The sequence below is a fragment of the Amphiura filiformis genome, chromosome 6, assembly GCF_039555335.1.
Source record: "Amphiura filiformis chromosome 6, Afil_fr2py, whole genome shotgun sequence".
Taxonomy (NCBI): Eukaryota; Metazoa; Echinodermata; class Ophiuroidea; order Amphilepidida; family Amphiuridae; genus Amphiura; species Amphiura filiformis.
This window is the reverse complement of record NC_092633.1, coordinates 58,631,772-58,656,567: the sequence shown is the minus strand read 5'-3', so window position 1 is coordinate 58,656,567 and position 24,796 is coordinate 58,631,772. Positions and strand designations below refer to the sequence as shown.

General features: G+C 39.2%; 2 protein-coding genes across 2 annotated transcripts; both read right to left on the bottom strand.

Annotated features, from left to right (window-relative positions):
* Positions 1-331: 331 nt before the first annotated feature.
* LOC140155724 (uncharacterized) lies at positions 332-8,949 on the bottom strand. Its single transcript, XM_072178659.1, has 5 exons — positions 8,811-8,949; positions 4,207-4,363; positions 3,091-3,242; positions 2,451-2,574; positions 332-799 (listed from the first exon to the last, which is right to left on the bottom strand). The coding sequence occupies exons 1-5, from the start codon at positions 8,877-8,879 to the stop codon at positions 609-611; spliced, it is 693 nt and encodes a 230-aa protein (XP_072034760.1). The 5' UTR covers positions 8,880-8,949; the 3' UTR covers positions 332-608.
* A 6,457-nt stretch (positions 8,950-15,406) lies between these two features.
* LOC140154666 (uncharacterized) lies at positions 15,407-19,246 on the bottom strand. Its single transcript, XM_072177232.1, has one exon. The coding sequence runs from the start codon at positions 19,244-19,246 to the stop codon at positions 15,407-15,409; it is 3,840 nt and encodes a 1,279-aa protein (XP_072033333.1).
* Positions 19,247-24,796: the final 5,550 nt, after the last annotated feature.

Sequence of the window (24,796 nt, the reverse complement as noted above, 5' to 3'; positions counted from 1 at the left end):
ATTTTTTTTTGCGTCATCTGTTGACGTAATGAAAAAAGTGGTTTTAGCTGGAAGTGTTAGCTTTTGTTTGATGACGGGAACATTCGGGTTTTGACAAAAAACAATCACAGATGCCGTATTTTCCACTAGTGACCAGCTAAAAGTTTCACACAGCTCTTATGATGTTATGCACTCAACCGTGTAGTGTAAACACAGACTGAGAATCGTTTGGTCGCAAAACCTTTCCACATGATATTTTATTAAATCGAATTGAACAAAATCAGTACACTATTTAAAGCTGTAGCGTAGGTAGAGTGCCTCCTGACAAAAAATGAAAGAGAAAAGTGCCCCTCCGACAAAAAATGAAAAACATTCCGCGCTACGCGCGCACATGTCCCAATTAGTTCCTTTTCACGCAGATCATGAACCAAAATAGTGCAAAATACTAATTTTTGGTGCGCTATGCTCGCACATTGTCCCAATAAAGCCCTTTTAGGAAGCTCAAATTCTTTTACATGTATATTATCTATAAAAAAAAAACCCTGGTAGGCCCCTATATGTATAATAATTATAATCCGATAATATCGGAAACCTTTATTACTATACCACTTTTAGTGCTTTTAACCTTTTTACGATTTTTCTCCCTGTGAACTAACTCCTATTGGACGAAATATATAATGTGGTGTTCCGTCCAATCGTCCACTGTCAATAGGATAGATGAATCGTTGATCCCAATTCGGGTCTCCCTCCTTCACTAAGATAGCTGGAGTAAAGTTAGATGACGCCGTTATAGAACTGGCATCGTATGCCAAACAGTAGCCTGATAAAAGTAAACAAAATAAGCAAATGTGAGGAGTAGTATAAATGTAGCTCGATATTTTGCCTGCATTTTGACGCCGCCGGTATATTGGAAATGACTACTACGCTCTACATTGTGAAATGTAGGCCTATAGCATGAATGTAGGATTATACATACTCCGACCATTTGGGAAACTTTGTACAGGGTGTCCCTGAAAGAACTGTTCCATCGGAAAATTTCATTTTAATGCCTAGACCAGGCAGAACTAAATTGGTGACGTCAACCATGAAGAATAGAACAGCTATCACATATTTTTGAATTTCACAATTGACTGTTCCGTTCTTGAATTACATAAATTTGAAAATTACACCTCATATTTAATCCATCCCACGAAGTCAAACATAACCTCCACATTTAACATGACAATGGCATTGCACAGTGCTTGGTACTCCAGACACAGATCATTGATTAACGTTATTTTGAATCCGTGGAACGGGCTGAATATGAGGTATTATCGTAAAATTATTATATTTCAAGAACGAAACAGTCAATTTTCGAAATTCAAAGCGTATATGAAAAAGTATATGTTATATTATTCAAATGCATTTTTTGTCCGTTTATTTCGGGCATTAAGATATTTTCGTTCCGTGTAATGCTGCTTTCCAAAGCCTTGATATATTCCGCCGTTACACAAGACGTTCTCATATATTGCAATAGCTTCCAATCAACCTAGTCACCTCACTAAAAATATCATATGAATCATTCTACAACTGGTCTTAAAAATCTTTTTAGTGCAGTGATAGCGCCATCTGTTGCTATTAAGTTTAAATTAAATAAATTTTGACATACACGGGGCCTTTCACGTGTATCAAAGCGCTTTACATTTTATTAGTCACGTGTATCAAAGCGTTTTACATTTTATTCCGCTGTCGTTAGAATATATCAGCTGCCATATGGACAATATTCCTAACAGCTCTCCATTTCATCCCTGGGTGGAGAGAGGCAAGTGAGGTAAAGCGTCTTGCCTAAGTGCACAATACGATGGAACCGCAGAGGCTCGAAGGGACCACACCACTAAATAATAGCCCAATTTGTTATTATGTATAAAAAATGCCGGGTTTTTTGCTCGTTTGGACGCCTTTTGGACGCCTAATGAGATATTTTATGATAAAAAGTCGATGACAAATCGATGAAAGTTAGACGGCAGGTCCTGAAGAATGAGGGAAATTGGGGAATAACAACAAAAAAATTAAAAAGAAGTAATAAAAATAGAAAACTTAAGGTTATGCCTGGCTGTCTTGCCCTGCGGGGCCATTAATTGTATATCGGAACTCCAATAGTTTCAAGTACTCACTATGGGAGTTTCCGGTCTCAACCCTGCCGGGCATGCAGCCTTGATCCTTTTGTTGAAACTGGGCCCCAGCCTGTCAAATAATCATAATTTAGCTATGCGTAACCTTAACCTGAACTATGTGTTACCTTAACCGTATAAAACGTTTTGAATTTATATTCAACACTATATATTTATACAGAAAATATGTAATTTGACACGTAAGGTTGTCGCAAGGTTATTTTTTAATTATAACCCAATTTTTGTAAAGGCTACGTAAACTGTTTGACATTTTTTCTCTAGACATAATCAACCTTCATAAATGCTAAAGTGAATAATTACCTGGCAAGTCGAGACTTTCCAACACCCACTGATCTGTAAATGGTCTTGCCTGGGGAAGGAACGCTTTAAAAAATCGAGGGTTTACTGGTATCCATGTATTTCCAATCATACTCTGAGGCAAATCCTGTAGTATACAAATTTAGACAGTAGTCGTAAGCTAGGCATAAGCATATACAAGTTCCCACAAATTGGATGTATTTCTTTTACTTTGTTTTTGTATTATTATTTTTTTTTTTTTTTTTTTTGCTGAACCATGAAATGATATCAGCCTATAATAGTGAATTGGTACTTGCTTACTAATTTACTAACTTACTTACTGACTAACCTTTTGGTCTGAAATGGGCATATCTTGAAATGCCACGAAGGTATGATCCCCAGGTAGTGTCAAATGAAAGAGATAAAAGTAAAGAACATAATAAAAATAATTTCCCTGCTGGGGGTGACACTCCTCATAAGCCTTGGGTCAATATTCATATTTGTGCTCTTCTTAAAATCTCAAAATGTCAAGAAGGTATGATCCCCCGAATGGTGCCAAATGACAGAGATCAAAGTAAAGAATATTGTGCAACGGTGACCGAGCCCTTAAAGGAATAGAAAACTTCAATTTGTGTGTGAGGGCGTGAATAACCGTAGTTCTTACCGTGTTATTGAGCTGAGTTGTGGAGGTGGTTTCAATACAGGTCTTAACCGTTGAACTATATAGCAAGTCGTCAGATTGCTGCATAGTAAATGGAATACCTGGATGAGGTTCAAGTGGCTCCTTGCTGTCATACATATACAGCAAATATTTGTCTGAAATTTATGAATAAACGAGTATTAAAAATAATATAATATGATCTATAACATACAAAATATAATATCCGCATCGTGCCTGACGGGGAGGATCCCCCCACAATGCAAAGAAAAAATCACTGTTCTTTAATTACTGTTTGAATACGCACACATTCGGTAAACACTTTGATTTGGGTCAAATAATCAAATGTATTGCAACTTTCACTTCAAGTTTTTTTCTTTGCCACCCGACAAATGCTAAATAAAGGAGGATATAGAAATTAGAAAGAGGAGGTACACCACCATGAACAGAGATGATGGAAAGTATCAATTATATCTCACATGTTTGATAAGTTTCTACAATTGGGATCAAGAAGAAAATTCCCAGATGGAAAATCAACTGGCAACACCAAGACTTGCGCTAGAGATACATCTAGAGCTAGCTATCTAGCGTCAGTTGCCAAAGCAATCACTCATCATCAAGAGTTGACAAAGGCATAGGCGGTGGAGGGGCTCATCTCCCCTAAATTTTTGCAACGGCGGATGCTCCCCCCCCCCTAAAATTGTAATAGAAGACAAAATAAAGCAATAATTGCCCTCTGCATCTTCCTTTTGAGCATGAAAAACACTGTTTGTTTGCTCAAATAAGGTACAATTGCAAAATGTTGCGCGCTTCCCGCGTATTGGCCCATCAAATAGCGCATCACACCTTTCATCTGGGGCCCAAATAGTCAAAAATCAAAGTTCCAAATATACTCGTCCCCAACGTCCCCCGACCCCCTCCCTAAATTGTAATACTTCTGCCGCCATTGTCACAAAGGCAACAGTGTTTGCTGAACCATACACAGATTAATAAGTGCATTTAATGAATCAGATAAAACGAACCTTGTTTATTGAGTTTATTCCACCGATCCTGATTAATTTGTTCAACGAGAAATATATATTTATGTTTTGATATAATATAAGTTGTTCAAAATTTGCTTACAGCTGGATTGAGATTGAGATGGTTGAAACACCCATTCGTCTCCTTTCAAAGACAAGAACCACTGGCCATACCTTTGGCCCAAGTCAACATACCATTGTACCACCTGTGGATTGTCTTCATTCTCGCATTTGTACTGTTGAGCACATTCCTCAGGTTCCTTTAACACAAAATGCGAAAAAACACGATTTAAATAAATAATAAGGCTGGCAGGTACAATAGACCGATGTTGTTCTTTGTTGTGTGACAAACATCGCGGTTTCGGGGTAGTGTCGAATTTCAGTTCTCGGTTGTGAGTTTCCACTCAAGTGATTGAGCGCGCTACTCGGGGCTTTGTTTATTATATCGACGTTTCTCGTTGCGAAAAACGCTGTGGAAAAGGCTACGTCCGGCATATTTTTGTCGGCGCAGAGAAGGGTCCAGCAAGTTTGCCGCTAAGTTTGTCACAACGAAAAAGGCCCGTAAAGGCCACTACTCCGACGTTTTGGCGGGCGTTTCGCCGTTGCGTTAAGAGTCGCGTTTTACGATTTCCGCGACCTGCAGGTCTCTCCGCTCAAGTGATTAGCTGTGTTCGGGGCTTTGTTCGCCTTATTGCCATCTTTCGTGCGGAAATTCTTTGTTGGGGTGGAAGACGCTACGGAAAATTAGCTGGTGTTTCTGTCGCGGACTATATGGTAGCCTTAAAGTCAAAATGTAGTGCGGCCATAGTTGTCCACTGTGATCTTCCGTTCTCTTTGTTCGGGGCTATGTTTGCTTTATGGACATCTTCTGCAACTGAAGACGCTGTGGAAATCTAGTCGCTGCAGAAGACGCTGATGGAAAATAAGCCGATACCTATGCCGTAACGGGAAAACGTCGCGTTTTCATTTGTCCGCTGCAATTTTGCTTTGCCATGTTGGAGGCTATGATTGTCTAATGGACATCTTCCGCAGCAAAAGACGCTGCTGGAAGTTGTATCTGCGATGTGGAAGGCGATACGGGACATTAGCCACTACCTAATTCCAGTGTGTACGCAATTCAATATTTAATAATAAGCAAACAATGGCGCTGTGTGGTAAAAGACTGCTTGTCACCGGTCTTATAGCCCATATTTGAAGTTTTACAATCGTAAGTTTAGCGAATCGTGCCTGTTAATTAAATAAAGAGAGTAAAACGCACTCAATCGTGGTCACGACGGGCGGAAATGGAGTTAACTACTTTGATCCCATCAGGCAGCAGTGATAGTTTTTTTTCCAAGAAAATCTTCTAATTTGATAAGATAATGTCTTTCTGCTATAGTAATGTCGAAATTAGGACTTACTGTCAATAATACGAAGGATATGCATGACAGGTATAAGATATGAAATACAAGTGAGTATTTGAAGTCTGAACAGTGTGATATACATCACGTGACCTTGCATTATGGCCCCGTATTTGTCTGTTTGTTCGTATTCACGTCCTCCCTGATAAAATATCAATCTTCACTAATCAGATATAATTGTATTTGGCTACCGGGATGAGTTATTGATTTTATAAGTAGGCAAAGAAAATCACACAATAGTGGCTACGGTGTTTAGAGCCCGGGTTTAGAGTAAAGCACAAATGAACCAAAAATGTTTGACTGAGGTCACACTAATGTTACATTATTTCCTAATTAGCAGGCTCAACCGGAAATAAATTATTTCCCATTGCGCCTTTTGTCCTCTTGCAACAAACACTATATACACCTTTTGGGGAGCATGGATCTTCGGCGACGGGCTCATAGCAAGGGGGTGACACTAAATTCATGGTTGTTCTATTAGCAACGCAAAACCTCTGGTTTACTAGCTAGAAAGTGAGGCCAGTTATCGATCCGTTATGAATAATTCATGTTCGACCCCTTGGATCATGTTAATTGAGATTGGCAAATAACCACGTTGTTAGTTTTGCGAACTTTGCCTGTTCAATGAGAGTATAGCGCGCCTCAATACATCTGGGCACAAACCAGGCGAAAACGATCCAGTTTAATGAAATGGCGGACGGGTATTCCCATCAGGCACCAGTGATATGTTTTTTCAAAGAAAGTCTACTAATTTGATATGAAATGACAATTTGCAATAGCAAAGTCAAAATTAGGACTTACTGTCAATAATATGAAGGAAATATGTGACAGAGGCAAGTGAAATACAAACAGTATTTGAAGTTACAATAACCTTTGATACCCGACCTGACCTTCTATCATGGCGCCTTATTCGTCTGATGTATTTCTATTATGCTCTCAAGTAAAATAAAAAATACCAATCTGCACTAAGCAGACAGAATGTTACTTGGCTCCCAGCATGAATTATTGATTTTATACGGAGGTAAAGAAATGCACAGTTGACTATACGACTATGCAAGCCGTACAACAATACTCCAAATATTTGGGTAAATCTGAATTAGTGGTCACATGTTTTGGGGGCCCCAAAATTTCCCCGTGCAGTGTGCATCTTCCATTTTAGCCAAAAAAACACCATGTTTTGGGCCAAAATAGCCTACAAAAATGGCAAAATTGTACTCGCTTCGCGCGCACTGGCCGGTTATATAGCACACTTCAGCTTCAATTCGGGCTAAAATTGAAATTTTTCGCGCGCTTCGCGTGCAAATGTCCTAGTAGAATCTAAAAACTTGGCCACTTGAGTGCACATGCTTTCCTCACGGTGCGTTTGGGGCCTCCCAATTTGGGGCCCCCAAAAAGGTAAATCCGGCCCTGGACTTCTTGGGATATAAACAAATATTACGTGGGTAACCTGATTGACAGCCTCATCCCCCACCTTACACCATCAAAATGCAGATTTTGACATCAGGTGAAAGCTCATATTGTTCTCATTAAGGGCTGGGGTATGAACGTTTGGACAGTATTTATTGTGGGACATCAGAGCACATCAGACATATCGAATTGCATTCTGAATACGAAGAATGTCATTCTGATATCAAATAATTTTGATTTTTGAAATTCGCAATTTAATACACATTTTATGGCAAACCATTAAAAATTGATATTTTTGATATTTAACAGTACTTGAAGTAAACTTTATAAATCTGATGATTTATACTTAAAGTGTATGTAGGTGGGATGAAAAGCCGACGATCAATTGAAAATTTTGACCTTTCGCATTGAAGATATGGATTTTTTTTCCCAAAACACCAAAAAAAATTAGGTCTTTTGGGGAAAAAAATCCATATCTTCAATATGAAAGGTCAAAATTTTCAATTGATCGTCGGCTTTTCCTCCTGCTACATACACTTTAAGAATATAATTTAGATTTACATAATTTACTTCGAGGACTGTTATATATCAAAAATTTGAAAAATATCAAATTTTTATAATTTGTCATAAAATTTGTATTATATTGCGATTTTCAAAAATGAAAATTATTTGATATCAGAAAGACATGCTTCGTATTCAGAATGCAATTCGATAGGTCCGAGGTGCTCTCATGTCCCACAAAAATACTGTCGAAACCCAATAAACGCTCATTTTAGATCCCTTAACATAGTGAAATTAGACGTTCCAAATCGGTACATTTCCGGAGTAATCATCAAATAACTGTCGAATTAGTTTCGAGGCTGTCCGAGGTATACAGCGTTTGTGACTTCTTTTTTTCTCGGGATCACTTTTTCTCCTGGTCTCCTTTATTATTTGCGACGGCGAACCTGGTGAAAATTAATGTTTATTTATATAATTCCCGTCGATCATGCCACTGTTTTTCCGTGTTACATTTCCTCACAGGGAGGATGGCAATTTATTTCTCGCATTTACGGCTCTAGCTACTATGGGCTATTTGCGGGGAGGAGATAAGTTTAAGTGACCGCTTATGGGTTCGAATTTCAACCAGCCTAATCATGAAGCTCCCGTGGCCAAGTGGTTAAAAGCATAGGTCTCGTAAACCTGAGGTCCTGGGTTCGATTCCCGGGCGGGATCACTTTTTCTCCTTGTCTCCTTTATTATTTGCGACGGCGAACCTGGTGAAAATTTATGTTTATTTATATAATTCCCGTCGATCATGCCACTGTTTTTCCGTGTTATATATTTCCTCACAGGGAGGATGGCAATTTATTTCTCGCATTTACGGCTCTAGCTACTATGGGCTATTTGCGGGGAGGAGATAAGTTTAAGTGACCGCTTATGGGTTCGAATTTCAACCAGCCTAATTATGAAGCTCCCGTGGAGTGGTTAAGGCATAGGTCTCGTAAACCTGAGGTCCTGGGTTCGATTCCCGGGCGGGCTCACTTTTTCTCCTTATCTCCTTTATTATTTGCGACGGCGAACCTGATGATAAAGGGTTAAACCCCCCCCCCCCCCCCTAAAATTACAAAACGTTTCTTTGCATGTATGTGGGTTTCTGACCAAATTAACCTAATATCTGGCCATTTTAGCCCCCGGATAGCCAATTTATTCCATTGCACCATATTTATAAGCTTCAATATGGCAACATTTTTCGCGCGCTTCGTGCGCATTTGTACAACTTTATTCTGTCGAAGAAAAGGGCCTGATTCACTATATACTTCCGAATTTTCTTCCAACCTCATCTACCCCAATGTCAAATCAAAATCGAAGTCACTGTTTACAAAATGATATAGGCCTATAAATAAAATATGTTGCAAACCTTTTTGGCCTCCGACAAAACGGTGGGAGCAGCTTGCTGTTGATCACCAGAAGTCGTTATTGCAGCCATAGTCTCTGATGTAACAAAATGTTGTTGAACTGAAGAAACTCATATACAACTTTTTACAACGAAATTTATGCCTTATAGTTAGGTGAAAAAGTTCAATTTGGTGACCACTCTCTGGCTAGTAAGGTTTGACGGTTGATTCGACTTCTATGGACCATTTAGAAAAAAATAGCCACCATGTCCCTCGCGAAAATCCCGGCATTTTTCGCTAGAGGCCAAAATCCAAAATGGCCTCCGCCACCATTTTGAAAATTTAAGTTTTGAACCAGAGCCCCTATATAGGCCTAATCATGCACAAAGACACTTTTTCGGATATGTCGAGTACAAGGATTCCGATTCTGACATTAGTTTGACATTACGGCATCATTTTCACCCAGAAATCCAAGATGGTGGCCGGCACCATCTTGAAAAATTTAGTTTTGAACAAGAGGACCTAAAATCGTGTACAAAGACACTTTTTTGGATAAGTCGATCACAAGGAGTTCAAATTTGACATTACTTTGACATTACGAACTCATATTTACCCAGAAATCCAAGATGGTGGCCGCCGGCGCCATCTTGAAAAAAAATAAGTTTTGAACCAGATTACCTAAAATCGTGTACAAAGACACTTTTTCCGGTAAGTCGACCCCAAGAAATCCGAATCTCACATTAATTTGTCGTTATAACATAATTTTGGCCCAGAAATCCAAGATGGCCCCTATTTGGTAGAGCGTAAATGTGATTTTTGAATGAGAGCAGAATCATAAGTGTGTCATTTTCGCCTTATCTGTGGTTCATGTCCCTTATATGGGGTTTAAACTGCCTTATCTTGGGTTTACATCCCTTATCTAGGGATAAGGCGCCTTACCTGTGGTTTAGACGGCCTTATCCTGGGTTTACGTTCCTTACCTGTGGCTAAGATGCCTTAACATTAGCATATCGCAGTCTAAACCCAGATAAGGCATCTAAACCCCACATAATGCGCCGTTGCCCCAGATAAGGGACGTAGACCGCCGATAAAGCAGTCCAAACCCCAAATAAGGCGCTTTAACCCTAAATGAGGAACATAAACCTAAGATAAGGCATCTAAACCCCACATAAGGTGCCTTAACTCTAGATAAGGGTCGTTAACCCCAGATAAGGGTCGTAAACCTCAGATAAGACATCTAAACCCAAGATAAGGCGCCTTAACCCCAGATAAGGGACGTACACCTCAGATAAACTAGTCCCAACCCCAAATAAGGCGCCTTAACCCTAAATAAGGAACATAAACCTAAGATAAGAGAAGTAAACCCCAGACGGCGCCTTATCTGGGGTTTAGACTGCCATATCTGAGTTTACGTCTCTTATCTGGGGTTAAGGCGCCTTATTTTGGGTTTAGATGCCTTATCTGAGGTTTACGACCCTTATCTGGGGTTAACAACCCTTATCTAGAGTTAGGCACCTTATGTGGGGTTTAGATGCCTTTTCTGGGGTTTATGTTCCTTATTTAGGGTTAAGGCGCCTTATTTGGGGTTTAGACTGCTTTATCTGGGGTCTACGTCGCTTATCTGGGGTTACGGCGCATTATCTGGGGTTTATATGCCTTATCTGGGTTTAGACTGCGATATGCTAATGTTAAGGCATCTTAGCCACAGGTAAGGAACATAAACCCCAGATAAGGTCGTCTAAACCACAGATAAGGCGCCTTATCCCTAGATAAGGGATGTAAACCCAAGATAAGGCAGTTTAAACCCCATATAAGAGACATGAACCCCAGATAAGGCGGAAATGACACACTTATGCTTCTGCTCTCATTAAAAAATCACATTTACGCTCTTCCAAATCATCTTGGATTTCTAGGCAACAATTATTTTGTAACGTCAAATTAATGTCAGATTCGGATTTCTTGGGGTCGACTTACCGGAAAAGGTGTCTTTGTACACGATTTTAGGTAATCTGGTTCAAAACTTAGGGTGGTGCAATAATTATGTGTACCCCGGGGTGAATTCTCAAAATGGTCTGCCAAAAATCGCTTGCCCCCCCTTTGGCCGTGCCAAAAACCTTTGCCCCCCTTTCGACGTGCCAAAAACCTTTGCCCCCCTTTTGACGTGCCAAAAATCTTTGCCCCCCCTTACACATGCAAGATTTTGGGAACCCAAATTTAAAACCTTGAATTGTCTTATACATATAATGCGAGCGCAGCGAGCAGGAAATTTTGCATATTTGAACGTGTTCGTAACGTTTTCCTACGCCTTTTTAGGGCGTAATATAGAAACAGTGCCCAAAATATCTGTGCCAAAAATTGCTTGCCCCCCCTTCGACCTGTCAAAATCGCTTGACCCCCTTTCGACCTGCCAAAAATGCTTGCCCCCGCCCCTTTTGGCCTGCCAAAAATCTTTGCCCCCCTGGTACACATAATTATTGCACCACCCTTATTTTTTTCAAGATGGCGCCGGCGGCCACCATCTTGGATTTCTGGGTAAATATGAGTTCGTAATGTCAAAGTAATGTCAAATTTGAAATCCTTGTGGTCGACTTATCCAAAAAGTGTCTTTGTACACGATTTTAGGTCCTCTTGTTCAAAACAAAAATTTTCAAGATGGTGCCGGCCACCATCTTGGATTGCTGGGTGAAAATGATGCCGTAATGTCAAACTAATGTCAGAATCGGAATCCTTGTACTCGACATATCCGAAAAAGTGTCTTTGTGCATGATTAGGGGCTGTGCAATAATTATCAGCCCCGGAAATAAAATTTCGAACGGCTCGCCAAAAATCGCTTGCCCCCCCCTCTCGGCCCGCCAAAAATTCTTTGCCCCCCCCTCTCGGCCCGCCAAAAATTCTTTGCCCCCCCCCTGAACATGCCAAATTTTGGGATCCCAAATGCCAAACTTTAAATGGTCTAGATGTATGTTGCGAGCGCAGCGAGCAGGAAAATATGCATATTTAAGCGTTTCCGTACCGTTTTCCTAAGCCTTTTTAAAGCATTTTATTAAAAAGGTGCCCCGTGAATGCGTGCCAAAAATCGCTTGCCCCCCCTCTCGGCTTGCCAAAATTGCTTGCCCCCCCTTTCGTCTCGCCAAAAATTTCTTGCCCCCCCAATTTTACCCTCCCCCAGGGCTCATAATTATTGCACAGCCCTTATAGGTGCTCTGGCTCAAAACTTAAATTTTCAAAATGGTGGCGGCGGCCATTTTGGATATTGGCATCTAGCGAAAAATGCCGGGATTTTCGCGAGGGACATGGTGGCTATTTATTTTCTAAATGGTCCATAGAAGTCGAATCAATCGTCAAACCTTACTAGCCAGAGAGTGGTCACCAAAATGAACTTTTTCGCCTAACTATTATTTCGATTAAAATACTTGTGTCCTACAACAACAGAAAACACTATTTTGGTTCCACATTCCTTTTGGAGTAACCTTTAATTGTACAGGTATTATTATCAATGGGCTCACTGACCATGCTGACCCCACGCTATGCGCTATTCCAGATGAAATCCGTACACCCCTATGTAAGACATGACCTTAATTTCAAACACAGGGAGTGTGAATTTCAAATGGGATCCTGTATGGGTGATATTTGAAATCTACACCTCCTATGTGAAAGATTAAAGTCAGGTCATGGGGCGTATGGATTTCAACTGGAATAGCTCAATACAGTTACAAGAGGTCATACTTTAATTCCGTTCTTTAAGGGGTCGGTCACCCACCTTTGCACAATATTTTTGTGGGACCTGAGAGCACATCAGACACACCAAATTGTTGCATTCGAAATACGAGGAATGTCCATCTGATACCAAATCATTTAGATTTTTATATTATATTCGCGATATAATACAAATTTGATGGCAAATTATTAAAAATGTATATTTTTTATATTTCAGACATTTATTACAGTCCTTGATGTAAACTTTATAAATCTAAATAAATGACCTTTCGTATTGAAGATATACATTTTCCCCAAAAATACCTAAAAATATTTAGGTGAATGATAATTTATCTTCAATCCAAAGGTGAAATTGTTCATGGATGGATTTTCATCCCAGCTACATACACTACTTGTCTTTAAGTACATATTTGTACATATTTTATACTTCGACTGTTGAATGTTAAAAATATTAATTTTTACTAATTTGTCATAAAATTTGCATTATATCGCGAATTTCAAAAAAAAAATTTGATATCAGAAGGATATTCCTCGTATTCAGAATGCAATTTGGTGTGTCTGATGTGCTCAGGTCCCACAAACATACTGTGCAAACGTCGGTATCCGAGCCCTTAATCTTACCTATTCCCAACACTCCAAATAGCTTGTGATTCAAACGGAAATGATCACCAAGCTCAGGCTGTGAATCAACTTGGCACTGACATGAACATAACATACTTCCTCACTTCATCACTAAATTGGGGTTGGGGAACTTTTGTATGCTTTTGCACATTTGGGGTATGGCTGCACCCCACCCCTCATTCCGCGTACTGGTCTGCAATAAAGTATGACCCCAGTGATGTCAAATGAAAGAGAAAAAATAAACAATATAATCAAAAATATTTCCAAACCCGGTGGTGACACTCACCATAAGACCCGGGTCAATATTCATAATTAGGCCTATGGGTCCTTTTGGTATCTTAAAATGCCAAGAAGGTATACCCGCCAAACAGCTTTGAACAACGACCCATAGCTGATGCATGATGTGGCTCGCAGGAGCCACGAAATAATATCATTTGGGTTATTTGTGGCATATTATTATTAAATAGCCATACTGTTTGATTCCGTTGTTGACCTTTGGTTCCGGATGGGTCTTCGTTTGATAATTGTTGACCTAGGTTGGTATTAAAGGTCCGTAACCCGATCGACAGCATCATCCCCCCGATTTTTTTCAATGTTGATGAGGTTTTGGTATCACATAATAGATACTATTTTTCTCATTACTATCCTGAAATTTGACGCTCCAATTCGATGTATTTCCGGAGAAATCATGAAACACAGCGGTTTTTACAGGTACTAGAGGTATACCCGTATGGCCGTATGCGTAACAGCACACATATAATTAGAGTATTATAACTTCGTTGGAAAAATAGTTTTGTAACATTTTAAAGATGTTTTGTATTTGCTTGTTGGGAAGTCATTAAACAATGCAGTTTAAAAAAATTAATTTATTATCTTTTGCTATAAATGTAGTCATTTGGAGCGTGGCTTATGATGTACGACAGTTATGAAATATTTTCACAAATTTTAAATGAAAGTCGCTTGTCGTTGGTCTTGTTTGCTTCTTTGAACTTCTCCCTCTTCCTCCTTTTCTTGTTCTTCCTGTTTTTATATGATCTTCGACGCCTTTTCATGTTGATTGTCGTCATCATCACATCTGTGGGTGACAGAAAGAATGGGGAAAGGTGTTGAGCAAGGAATATTAAAATGAATAGAATAAATAGAGTTTGGAAAGAAATAATTTATAATTGAAATTGAAGTGGGCACATTGTATATGTAGTAATGTACATAGATTTCATTTTAGCCATGTTAACGGTCAAGTTGTACATGCATGAAAATGATGGAGAAAGGGAATTCTATACTCCTATCAAGCTATATAATATGCAATTCTTACTATTGTCATCATCATCATTTGGACATCGGTCGACCATCTTCATCAGAGAATGGTACATCATGCTGATTCATGCAGGACTGGTTTGGTGGAAGAGTAGGCTTATACTATGCATGTTCTTCGTAAACGCTGCTAACTTCCAGGAATTTGTCCCCTTTATCTGTACATTTGAAGAAGGTAATGTAAATTCTGTAGTTAATACCTGATTTCCATTTAGTATGAATTCCATTTAGTGGTTAAGACATTCTTGCACGGAACTGACATGTGCTAGGCCTGTATTAGCAAGCTATAAATGTGAATATAGAAAAGTATTATCTTACCATGCTTACTATTATCATCATCATTTCAACCTTGGTCGACCGTCTTCATCACATATTGGTATAGGGCTGAGGGGGAAGCTCATGTTGACAGCAACTTCTTCAGGCATGTCCTCCATAATAAGGGCTAGCTGATTTCCTGGAATGTGTCAATTTACCTGTACATTTGGAAGAAGGTGATGGAAGTGTTAGAACACATGTAGATTATGACAAATTTAACTTGGAAGTTGGCATTTTTTAGCGTTTAAGACATTAGTGCATGGAAATGATGATATACTCAAAAGTGACATGATGTACAATGTAGGTCTATGTGGAGCTATATTTACTGTATTACTCTGTTATCTACATCACAGATCGGTAGAGCTGATGGAAGCACATCAAGGTATTTTTTTTTATTTTGTAAAGCTCTTTCTAAGTATTATTCGTAGGCAAATGTAATAAAATTTCACGAAAAGAGTATTGAAGTGCAGAAATGGAAAACAAAATAAGATTCATGTTAGTATATTATTGAAACTAACCTGCATCTGTATCCTGAAAATGTTGCTGCTGCCAGTGGTGCTGGTGGGGTGGTGGTGCTGATGGTGGTGCTGATGCTGCTTCTGGTTGTGGTGGTGGTATTGGTGGTGCTGGTACTGCAGCTCGTGGTGGTGAATGATTAAAGGATCTCATGGAAAACAACATTGTCTGTGTAGGTGCCGTCCCTGTTCGGAAATGTTCCATTCTTGGTCAGGATTTTGAGATGGTTTGGGTTTCCCACTCTGCTCATCGACACGTACAGTTGACCATGGGAAAAAAAGTCCTTTTCCAAATAGATGCCAACTCGTGATAGTGTTTGGCCTTGAGCCTTGTTGGAGGTCATGGCAAATGCTGTTCGCACTGGGAACTGACGTCGCTTAAGTTGGAAAGGGTAGAGGTTCTCAGATGGTGAAAGAGAAATACGTGGAATGAAAAGGGTTTTTCCAACATGGACTCCGCTGGCGATGGTGGCATCGATGACATGGTCATTCAGATGGGTTACTACATACTTGGTGCCATTGCAATGTCCTTGGATGGGGTCGATATTTCTCAACAGGATAATGGGGGCGCCCGGTTTGAGTGTTATTACATGAGATGGTAATCCTGATGGGTTTAAGCTGTTCAGAAATTCTTCTGGATATTGATGCCGTTCCTTATGATCCTCAATAGTGTCACTGCTCTTATATACTCGGCCAGGACCAGGGAATTTCTTCAGAAGGTAGTCGTTGACCTTATCTACTCCATCGTTTGTTGGGCACAGTATTGCTCTGGATGTCAACCATTCAGGATTCTTGTAGTTGTGTTGCAATTCATCAAAGACAAAGTTTGCAAAGTGTTCGAAGCTGTCTGAGTGGTAAACAAATTCGTCCTTAATTCGAATTTTATGTTTGCCGAGTTTGTAGTCTACTGGTACTTTCCCCTCACCTATATCCAAAAGATGTTTTGCGTAATCACATTCATCGCCCCCTGCCATTGCTACTCTCATATTTCTGGTAAGCTTCATAACTTTGACATCAGACCACAGTGGTGATGATTTGATGCATGCGTTGATAATCGCAGATCTACTTCCCTTCCTTACGATAGGTAATATCTGGCGCCAATCACCAGCCAGCACAACTGTAACACCACCGAATGTGCGTTTATTCTTCCGGATGTCTTGCATTGAACGATTTACAGCTTCGAGAATTCGGCGGTCTGCCATGCTCACCTCATCAATTACCAGGAGCTTGCATCGACGAATCAGTTCAGCTGTTGCACAACGTGGTGTGATGTTACATGTACTCTCCTCTGTTATGTTGATGGGTACTTTTAGTCGTGAATGAAGAGTTCGACCTTTAGGCAGAAGGGTAGCGGCAATTCCACTTGTAGCTGTAGCGAGGGCAACTCCCTTCTTGGATCGTACGTGTGCAAGAATGGTAGACAGGACAAAGGTTTTGCCTGTCCCGCCACTGGCGTCTAATGAAATAAGTAACCCTTGCTCGCTGTCTACTGATGTAATGACAGTGTCGTATACCTCCCGTTGTTCAGCATTCAGTTTTTTCCGATTGGTGACATCAATGTGTTGTAATGCATCAACGTCATGGTTGATTTCTTCTCTGATCTCTCTGGGCATATGACTGTCAGTAACGTTGGCATCGGGCATGGGCAGGCCAAAATCGCGCTGCAATTCTAACTTCTCTCTTTCCAACCTATCCTGCAGATAAATGAGCAGCTCGTTCACAATGATATCAGTTGGGTCTTTCACCTGATCCCGGCGTAGGTAATCTTCTACCAATTGATGCTTGTGTCGCTCATAAAAGGCCAGAGGATCTGCCGGTCGAATCCACATGAGGATAGTAGCGAACACATCTCGTAGCTGGTTGCCAAATTTATGAGCTGCAGCTTCTTCCATGACCTTGTCGATCTCTGTGTCGTCTTCCAGTAGTCCTAATTTTAAACATGCAGCTTGAAAGGTAGCATGTTCCTTGTCTTCAACTGTCTTCAAATCTGCGAAGCTAGTAGCACCAGGTTGATGATGAAGTAGCATTCTCAGGAAATAGAGCTCCGATTGGTGGGCATTCAAGCTAATGACAGGTATACGGCCAATCATATCGGACCTTGTATCGTCATTGTTGAAGCCGCTTCTACGTTTTCTCTTTTGCCATCGATTTCGGTTCCATGTGTAATGTTTTGGGATGTCTGTGTATAGAATAGTTGTTGCATCGGGATCTGCTTGATTTAGTTTAAACCATTCTGTCAGCTTTGTTTTTGGTGGACCTTCACATACAGCCTGTTCAGCCTGTCCCTCGTTGAATACAACCAGCTGTTCATTTTCCAGATGGCAAGGCAACTTCATAACAGCAGGGTACCTTTGGTGGAGTTTAAACTCGTATATCCTCCATAATGCTTGTGACGCGCTGACATATCGGGCATTCACAAAGCGTTCTATCTCGTCATTGGTAATATCTATCTCTTCTCCATTGCTTAAGCGTACCATTACACGGTCACATCCCTTGGTGATATATTTGTATAAGTATTTCACAGCTTTTACACTGTGAACCACTTCAACATTGATGTGAGCATTGAACTTCAGACTCAGAAAAGGATTGTATGGAACGATAAATCGGTTGTCAACTTCGAAGTTATTTCCATGAACTTTCATCCTATGTGTTCGGCCACCATTTTCTGGAGATCTTCGTCTGTATTCTGGATACGATGATTGTGTGACTACTGTGTGATTCCTGAAGTCTTTTGGAAAGTGTTTTCCACATGTTCGTGATGCACCTTCTCCAACCATGCATGGGGAGTTTCTGTTGATAGTACCACATGGTCCATGGATGTTGTTGTGCGTTATAATGTCATATAGCTTTGGATTTGTTTCCTTGTCTGGTATTTCAGCACACACGATGCAGTCAATATCTTGAGGCATTTTTGGCTGATCTTCATCCTTTAATATGAGTAAGATGTGGGCATGCGGAAGGCCTCTCTTTTGATCCTCTTTCACAGATGTGAAGGCCACTACTTTCCCAAGGACGTCACCTCGACGCAAGTCTTTCAGCAGCTCTTCGAGTTTGATATTAAAGACTCTAACACATATATCTGGCCTGTCGCTTGGTCTCTCACCCTGGAATAATGATGCCTTAATCTCTGGCCAACTTGGATTGCAGGTGAATGTCACAAATAAGGATGGCTTACCATAATGGCGAACAATTGCCATTGCATCTTGGAAGGCTTCTGCATAAAAGCGAGGACTACCATACACAGTTGGCGGCAGGATAATTTTTCTTCCTGCATTGTTTGTATCATCATTGTCAATCGCATCCATCAGGCCACTGTACTTTTCCGCTCGTATTTCTTTTTGGTGATACTTAATGTACTTTAAACGTTCACCTTCAATTTTGGCATATTGGTCGCATGCATATTGTTGCAGAAGTCGTCTAGATTTCATAATGTAGTTTTCACTATCTGCTCGAACTTGAAGGATATACCTATAGAATTCCACTGGTGTAACATTCCGTGGACCTTTGGAATGAGGGATGTGCAAGTGATATCCATCAGTTCCATAAGGAAATAGTATGACATAGTGCAAGGGGTCATAGCTTCTGTGCAGTTGGTTTATATGCTGCATGGGGCCTTCCCGTGGATGAATAACAACATCAAGGTTGTTGACTAAATCACCTGGTAGGATCACTGCAACTTCACTTCCTGTGGGAAGGTTGTAACGCCTTGCATGATCTTCTGATGGCTTCTTCTCAGCATTCAGCACAATGTGGAGACTGTCTTGATTCTGTTCTTGAACCTCTATGGCTGCTTTGAAGGACTTGATGTACGGATTAACTTTGCGAAGCGTTTCTTGCAGTGTACCAATTGTCGTAGCTTCAAGATCGGGATTGTGCAATAGGCGGTTGGAGACTGCGTTATCAGTGTCATGGAAGTATAACTGAGCAAATTTTGGTACATTACCATCAGAAGGAAGCAGGGTGTCAATAAGATGGTACATCTTGCCCTGGATTGTTACGGTTGGACTGTATCCATGCTGTATAATTTCACGTCCTACACCGAGTGATGCTAATGACAGGGAGTTGTTATATTTTCTAAGTTTGTTCAGAAATTCAGATTGCAGGTATAGGTTCTGAATAACAGTGGGTGGTGGTGGGAATGGGTTAAGTTTGACCTTTGCGTTTGAGCAACAAAGGCCTGACCTTTCTTCTTTCCATCGAAAGCTTTTGCAGTGTGGACATGCAGTGGTATCAAAGAGACCAGATAATTCATGGTGTGCATCTTCTGGTGTAAAATCACTTTCAAGAAAATCTGTTGTGTCTTTGATGATACCCAATTTTTTGTGTCGGGCGAGTGCTTCTGCTGTTTGATAGAGACGCTGTTCTTGAAGTTGTTGTAGCCGTGATTGTCTTTCTTCAGGGGTTTCAGAGGCTCGCACATTGGTAGTGTGTTCTCTCTTTTGTGTAGCCGTGATTGTCTTTCTTCAGGGGTTTCAGAGGCTCGCACATTGGTAGTGTGTTCTCTCTTTTGTTGTAGCCGTGACTGTCGCTCTTCAGGGGTTTCATTGAGAGGCTCGCATTTTGGTAGTGTGTTCTCTCTTTTGTTGTAGCCTTGACTGTCGCTCTTCAGGGGTTTCAGAGGCTCGCATTTTGGTAGTGTGTTCTCTCTTTTGTTGTAGCTTTGACTGTCGCTCCTCAGGGGTTTCGGAAACTCGCGCACTGGCAGCATGTTCACTCATTTGTTGTAGCCGTGACTGTCTCTCTTCAGGGGTTTCACGATGTCTAGATAGAGCCATCTGATATGCACCTGTGGTTTTCCGCGACATTGTACTTTTTCTCTTCTTAACTTTAGGCATTATGTCACGGTAGAAGTGTGTTACGACAACGTATTAACTGCAATATAGAATACAGAAAGAATACATACCAAAACGTGCATGCTAGTATAGTACTACTTGAGTGATAAGTAATTTCAACTTAGTGTGGACATGTACCTTTTCTCTTCATATCTTCAGCAAGAGAAATACTCATTACAGAGTAGAAAAATGTGAAAAAGAAATATACAAATCAAAGAAGTTTAAATTTTCTACTTTTCCAGTTGTAGAACTTTCATAACAGAAGCTTTCTTTTTACTCTTTAAGGCAATTAATGACCTCCGTTGAAAATTATTGTGGTTATTTTGTAGGAAGCTTGACAAAGAATTCAAATATCACAGTTACACTTATTTGCAGCACTTGTGGTTTTGAGTTATGATATAAAGAGTGTCAAAACGAAACATTTTCCTAAACGATCTCAAGTACCAGCATTATACTATTAAGCAATTTTTGCAAATTCTTCCAAGGCAAAATCCCTAATCATGCTAATATAGACAATGATTTTTTTAAATATATGAGCAACCATGACTACCAGAATTCGCCTAAAAGGCCTGCATATCATTACAGAACTTTTTTTATAATTGCAAGAAAAATACACATTATAGAACTTTCCTAATAAAAACAATGATGAAAATGAGATATACATCAAAGACCTGTTAATTTTGTACCTTTTTATTTTTTGAACATAATAATAAAGTTACAATAAAGGTTGAAAAAAATCAGTTGAGAAAATGCGAAAAAAGAAGTACATGTTAAAGAACTTTAATCTTATTACTTTTCTCAGATTTTTTTGGGTACCGGTAGGCCTAAGCCTAAACTTCCCTAGATTTAAAAAAGCTACTAAAAACAAAATTCTGTTAAGCATCTTATAGAAGTTTCAGCTTTCACTGACGCATGATTTTATCTTGTATGAATTAAAACAAAATGGGGGGGGGGGGGACCAATTGACAATAGATTTTAATATGTTCGCAAGCAGTAAAATATCTTTTTAAAAGCAAAAAAAAGAAAAAAAGAAACAAAAAGGAAAAAAACTTACGCATGTAGGCCTAATCGCAAATCACACAACAGTAATTTTTGTGTTGAAAGTTTTAAGTATCTCAAGTTTAGTTGGACGTACTATTTTTTTCATGTGCTCAAATATGTATGTCCCGGATGTATGTACATGTACCATAAATCAAAATAGCTTATTTTGCCAATATACCAGGACCTGTAAACATACTACCTGAAACTTAAAAAATTACATAGTTTTGGTGCATTTCTGTAAACTTATTCCAGATCACCAATACTCAAAATTCTGCACACGTTTAACGTCGTCTCTCAAAATAATTTATTTTCCAGCTCACTATTATATTGCACCACAGTCTGTAACTTTTTACTCTAGGCCTATATGATGAGTCCACAATTTTTACTAAGCATTTAAAAGTTATTGGACCTGACCTCTCTTTACAACTAATTATGCTTTGACATACAGAGACTTGAACAGCAGCACTTATTAGAAAAGCATCCCTAATAAGCGCCCTCCACTAAATGCCCCCTAATTAGCGCAACCATTACGAAATCTAGTTCAAGCCACACGGTCCAGATTTGTGGTGCAAGAACTGCTCTAGTCAGTGGAATAGCCAGGGAGCAAAGGGAGGCAGCTGCCACCTGTGGCCCTGAGGGATCCTGGCCGCCCTCTGTGCCCCCCACCCCCGGATACTGGCCGTCCTGATATTGCAGACTCTTTACTGTTTTTAGCCCATTTTTGACAATACATGTACTTGTTAAATTTTCCCATCTTGGAAGTTGGCTCTCTCCCAAGTTTGCCTCCGTCCTCCCCTCTATCTTCAAAAAAATCCTGGCTATGCCATTGGCTCTAGTATATATTTTAGCATATGTACACCGTATCCTTTTTATGCATATTTATTTTGTTTTAACTTGTTGGACTTTAATTTGGAGTGTTTATTTGAGCCGCAAATATCATTTTAAATTGCACTGCATAAATATTGTTTAGAGTTGAAACACTTTTTTTAATTTCTTAAAACTATAAATTGAAATGGTAAAGATGCTTAAGAATTTTACGGCTTCATGAATTTGATGTATGTCTGACCAAAATGTCAAAAGTGACATAATCCAATGACACAATATGAAATGTAAACATATAACGAATTTATGAAATTGATTTCGAATTTCTGTGAGCGTGAGTTTATGTGACAAATTTGAAATGTCTTTCTACTACATCATTAAGCAAGGTCAGTGGCGGTGTCAGAATTTTTTTCCGGGGGGGCACGGAGGGGGCAAAGTGAATTTCAGGGGGCAGAATCAACAAATTTTGCACAAAATTACTGCCCCCCGTGGCACCGCCACTGAGCAAGGTACAAAATTAACTGTATGACAACGTACAGAGTAATAATATTAAAATTAAAGTACAATACAATAGGCCTAGAATAAATATCAAATGGTGCTGCATGCATCAAAAATAGTTACTGTTATAAACCATAAAATATATAAGATGCACACAGTAAGGGATCTGGAATGAGCGTTTTGACAGTATTTTTTGTGGGATATGAGAGCACATCAGACATATCGAATTGCATTCTGAATACGAAGAATGTCTTTCTGATATCAAATAATTTTCATTTTTTGAAATTCATGATATAATACAAATTTTATGACAAATTATTAACATTTGATATTTGTTACATTTTTGATATATAACAGCTAGGCTTCAAAGTAAATTTTATAAATCTAATGATATATTCTTAAAGTGTATGTAGCTGGGAGGAAAAGCCGACGATCAATTAAAAATTTTGACCTTTCATATTGAAGATATGGATTTTTTCCCCATAAGACCTAATTTTTTTTGGTGTTTTGGGAAAAAAATCCATAGATCTTCAATACGAAAGGTCAAAATTTTCAATTGATCGTCGGCTTTTCATCCCACCTACATACACTTTATAAATCATCAGATTGATAAAGTTTACTTCGAGTACTGTTAAATATCAAAATACCAATTTTAATCAGTTGCCATAAAATGTGTATTACATTGGGAAATTACTTGATATCAGAAGGACATTCTTCGTATTCAGAATGCAATTCGATATGTCTGATGTGCTCTAATGTCGCACAATAAATACTGTCTAAACGTTCATACCCCATCCCTTAATAACACATTAAGTTGAGCTAACGGTCCTTATTTTAGATTGCTTAATTGACATATTTATGATCATTGACACATATTAATGATCATTGACACATCAGTAGCTCTAAAATTTGAAAGGGCATTTCGTGATCCACAACCTCATCCCCTCAGTTTTCTAAAAAAAGGAGTTGAGATTTTTATACCAATGGAAACCTCTGGCTACATAACGTTAGTGTGCCAAATATTTCTTGCAGATTCATTCCTTCGCAAAAGTGTGGTCAAATATCTTATGTATATATTCTGTGAACAGAACGAAATTACAACACAGGGTTGGCATATGGAGTACTATGTAATATAATCATGCATAACTGTCAATCAAAAAATCAGAATCAACTGAAATTATGGGAGTATAAGCTTTTTGTGTGGATAACTACTGAAACATAACATAAAAAGAGGTTGTTAGAATCACGTAATACTCCTTTAAGTCCTTTGACCAATATTTTTAGAATAAATTCAATGACAGCTTACCTTGGTTGTTTCTCATTCAAGATGACAGAGTAAAACAAATACACAAATTTGATGTAAATCGGTTCTGCAGTTGGTTGGTAGGGCTCTGCAACTTTTGGTGTTGTCCAAGTAAATATGATCCTAATGAATTATCCGAGTTATCTTTATATGAATCAATAGTCAACGATGTCACAAATGTGATGTAAATCGGTTCTGTAGTTGGTTGGTAGGGCTCTGCAACTTTTGATGTAGTCCAAGTAAATATGATCCTAATGAATTATCCGAGTTCTCTTATATGGATCAATAGCCAACGATGTCACAATCAGCTGTAATCTTTCTCTAATTTTACAGATGATCTCATGTTGAAGCTCCAGAAATATTAAATGCTGATTAAAGCAAACATTTCTCTCCATCTTATGATGTCACGTTACTGTTATGTCTTTATTATGTCCAGTGAAAATACTTTGTGCCAAATCAGCTCTTAATGGGAGTGTAACTTTCAGGGTGTGGTGCAATATGACCACTCTGTAATTAATTGAGCTTTTATAAAAGCAGCATTTATACTGTATGGACTGTATGGACTTCAGGTTTCTTACTGTATGTATTTATGTATTTTACTGACTACTCTATTTCTTCCTTCATTTAAAGGGTTACCGGTAATTAATTAAATTAATTAATTTATATATTTACTTATTTTACTGACTACTCTTTCTTTCTTCCTTCATAAATGGGTTACGTATCACAATCTGTGCAAATATGGTAGAGCGCAATCCAAATACGGCGGCCAGCGCGGCGCGCACGGAGGTTACTAATATTTACGCTGACGGTGCGGAGGTCCACTGTTGTTTATTAGTGACCGCATTCAGCGTTTGCGTTTTGCCAAATAAATATAAATGATTGGGTCGCATGTATCGTGTATATTAATGAGGTTATGAATTAATTTAATTAAAGCCATAATGTACGATCTTATAATATGAAATTGGTTAATTTTTTCATAATTTTCTGCATCCCCATGCGAATTTGGCGAGGCTCGGATCAAAACTGACGGAGCC

Coding starts and splice junctions, on each gene's coding strand:
- LOC140155724 (XM_072178659.1), bottom strand. CDS start 8,879: ATGGCTGCAATAACGACTTCTGGTGATCAACAGCAAGCTGCTCCCACC. Junction 4,364..8,810: donor TTTTGTCGGAGGCCAAAAAG/GTTTGCAACATA, acceptor TTTGTGTTAAAG/GAACCTGAGGAATGTGCTCA. Junction 3,243..4,206: donor ATCTCAATCTCAATCCAGCT/GTAAGCAAATTT, acceptor CATAAATTTCAG/ACAAATATTTGCTGTATATG.
- LOC140154666 (XM_072177232.1), bottom strand. CDS start 19,246: ATGTACCATCTTATTGACACCCTGCTTCCTTCTGATGGTAATGTACCA.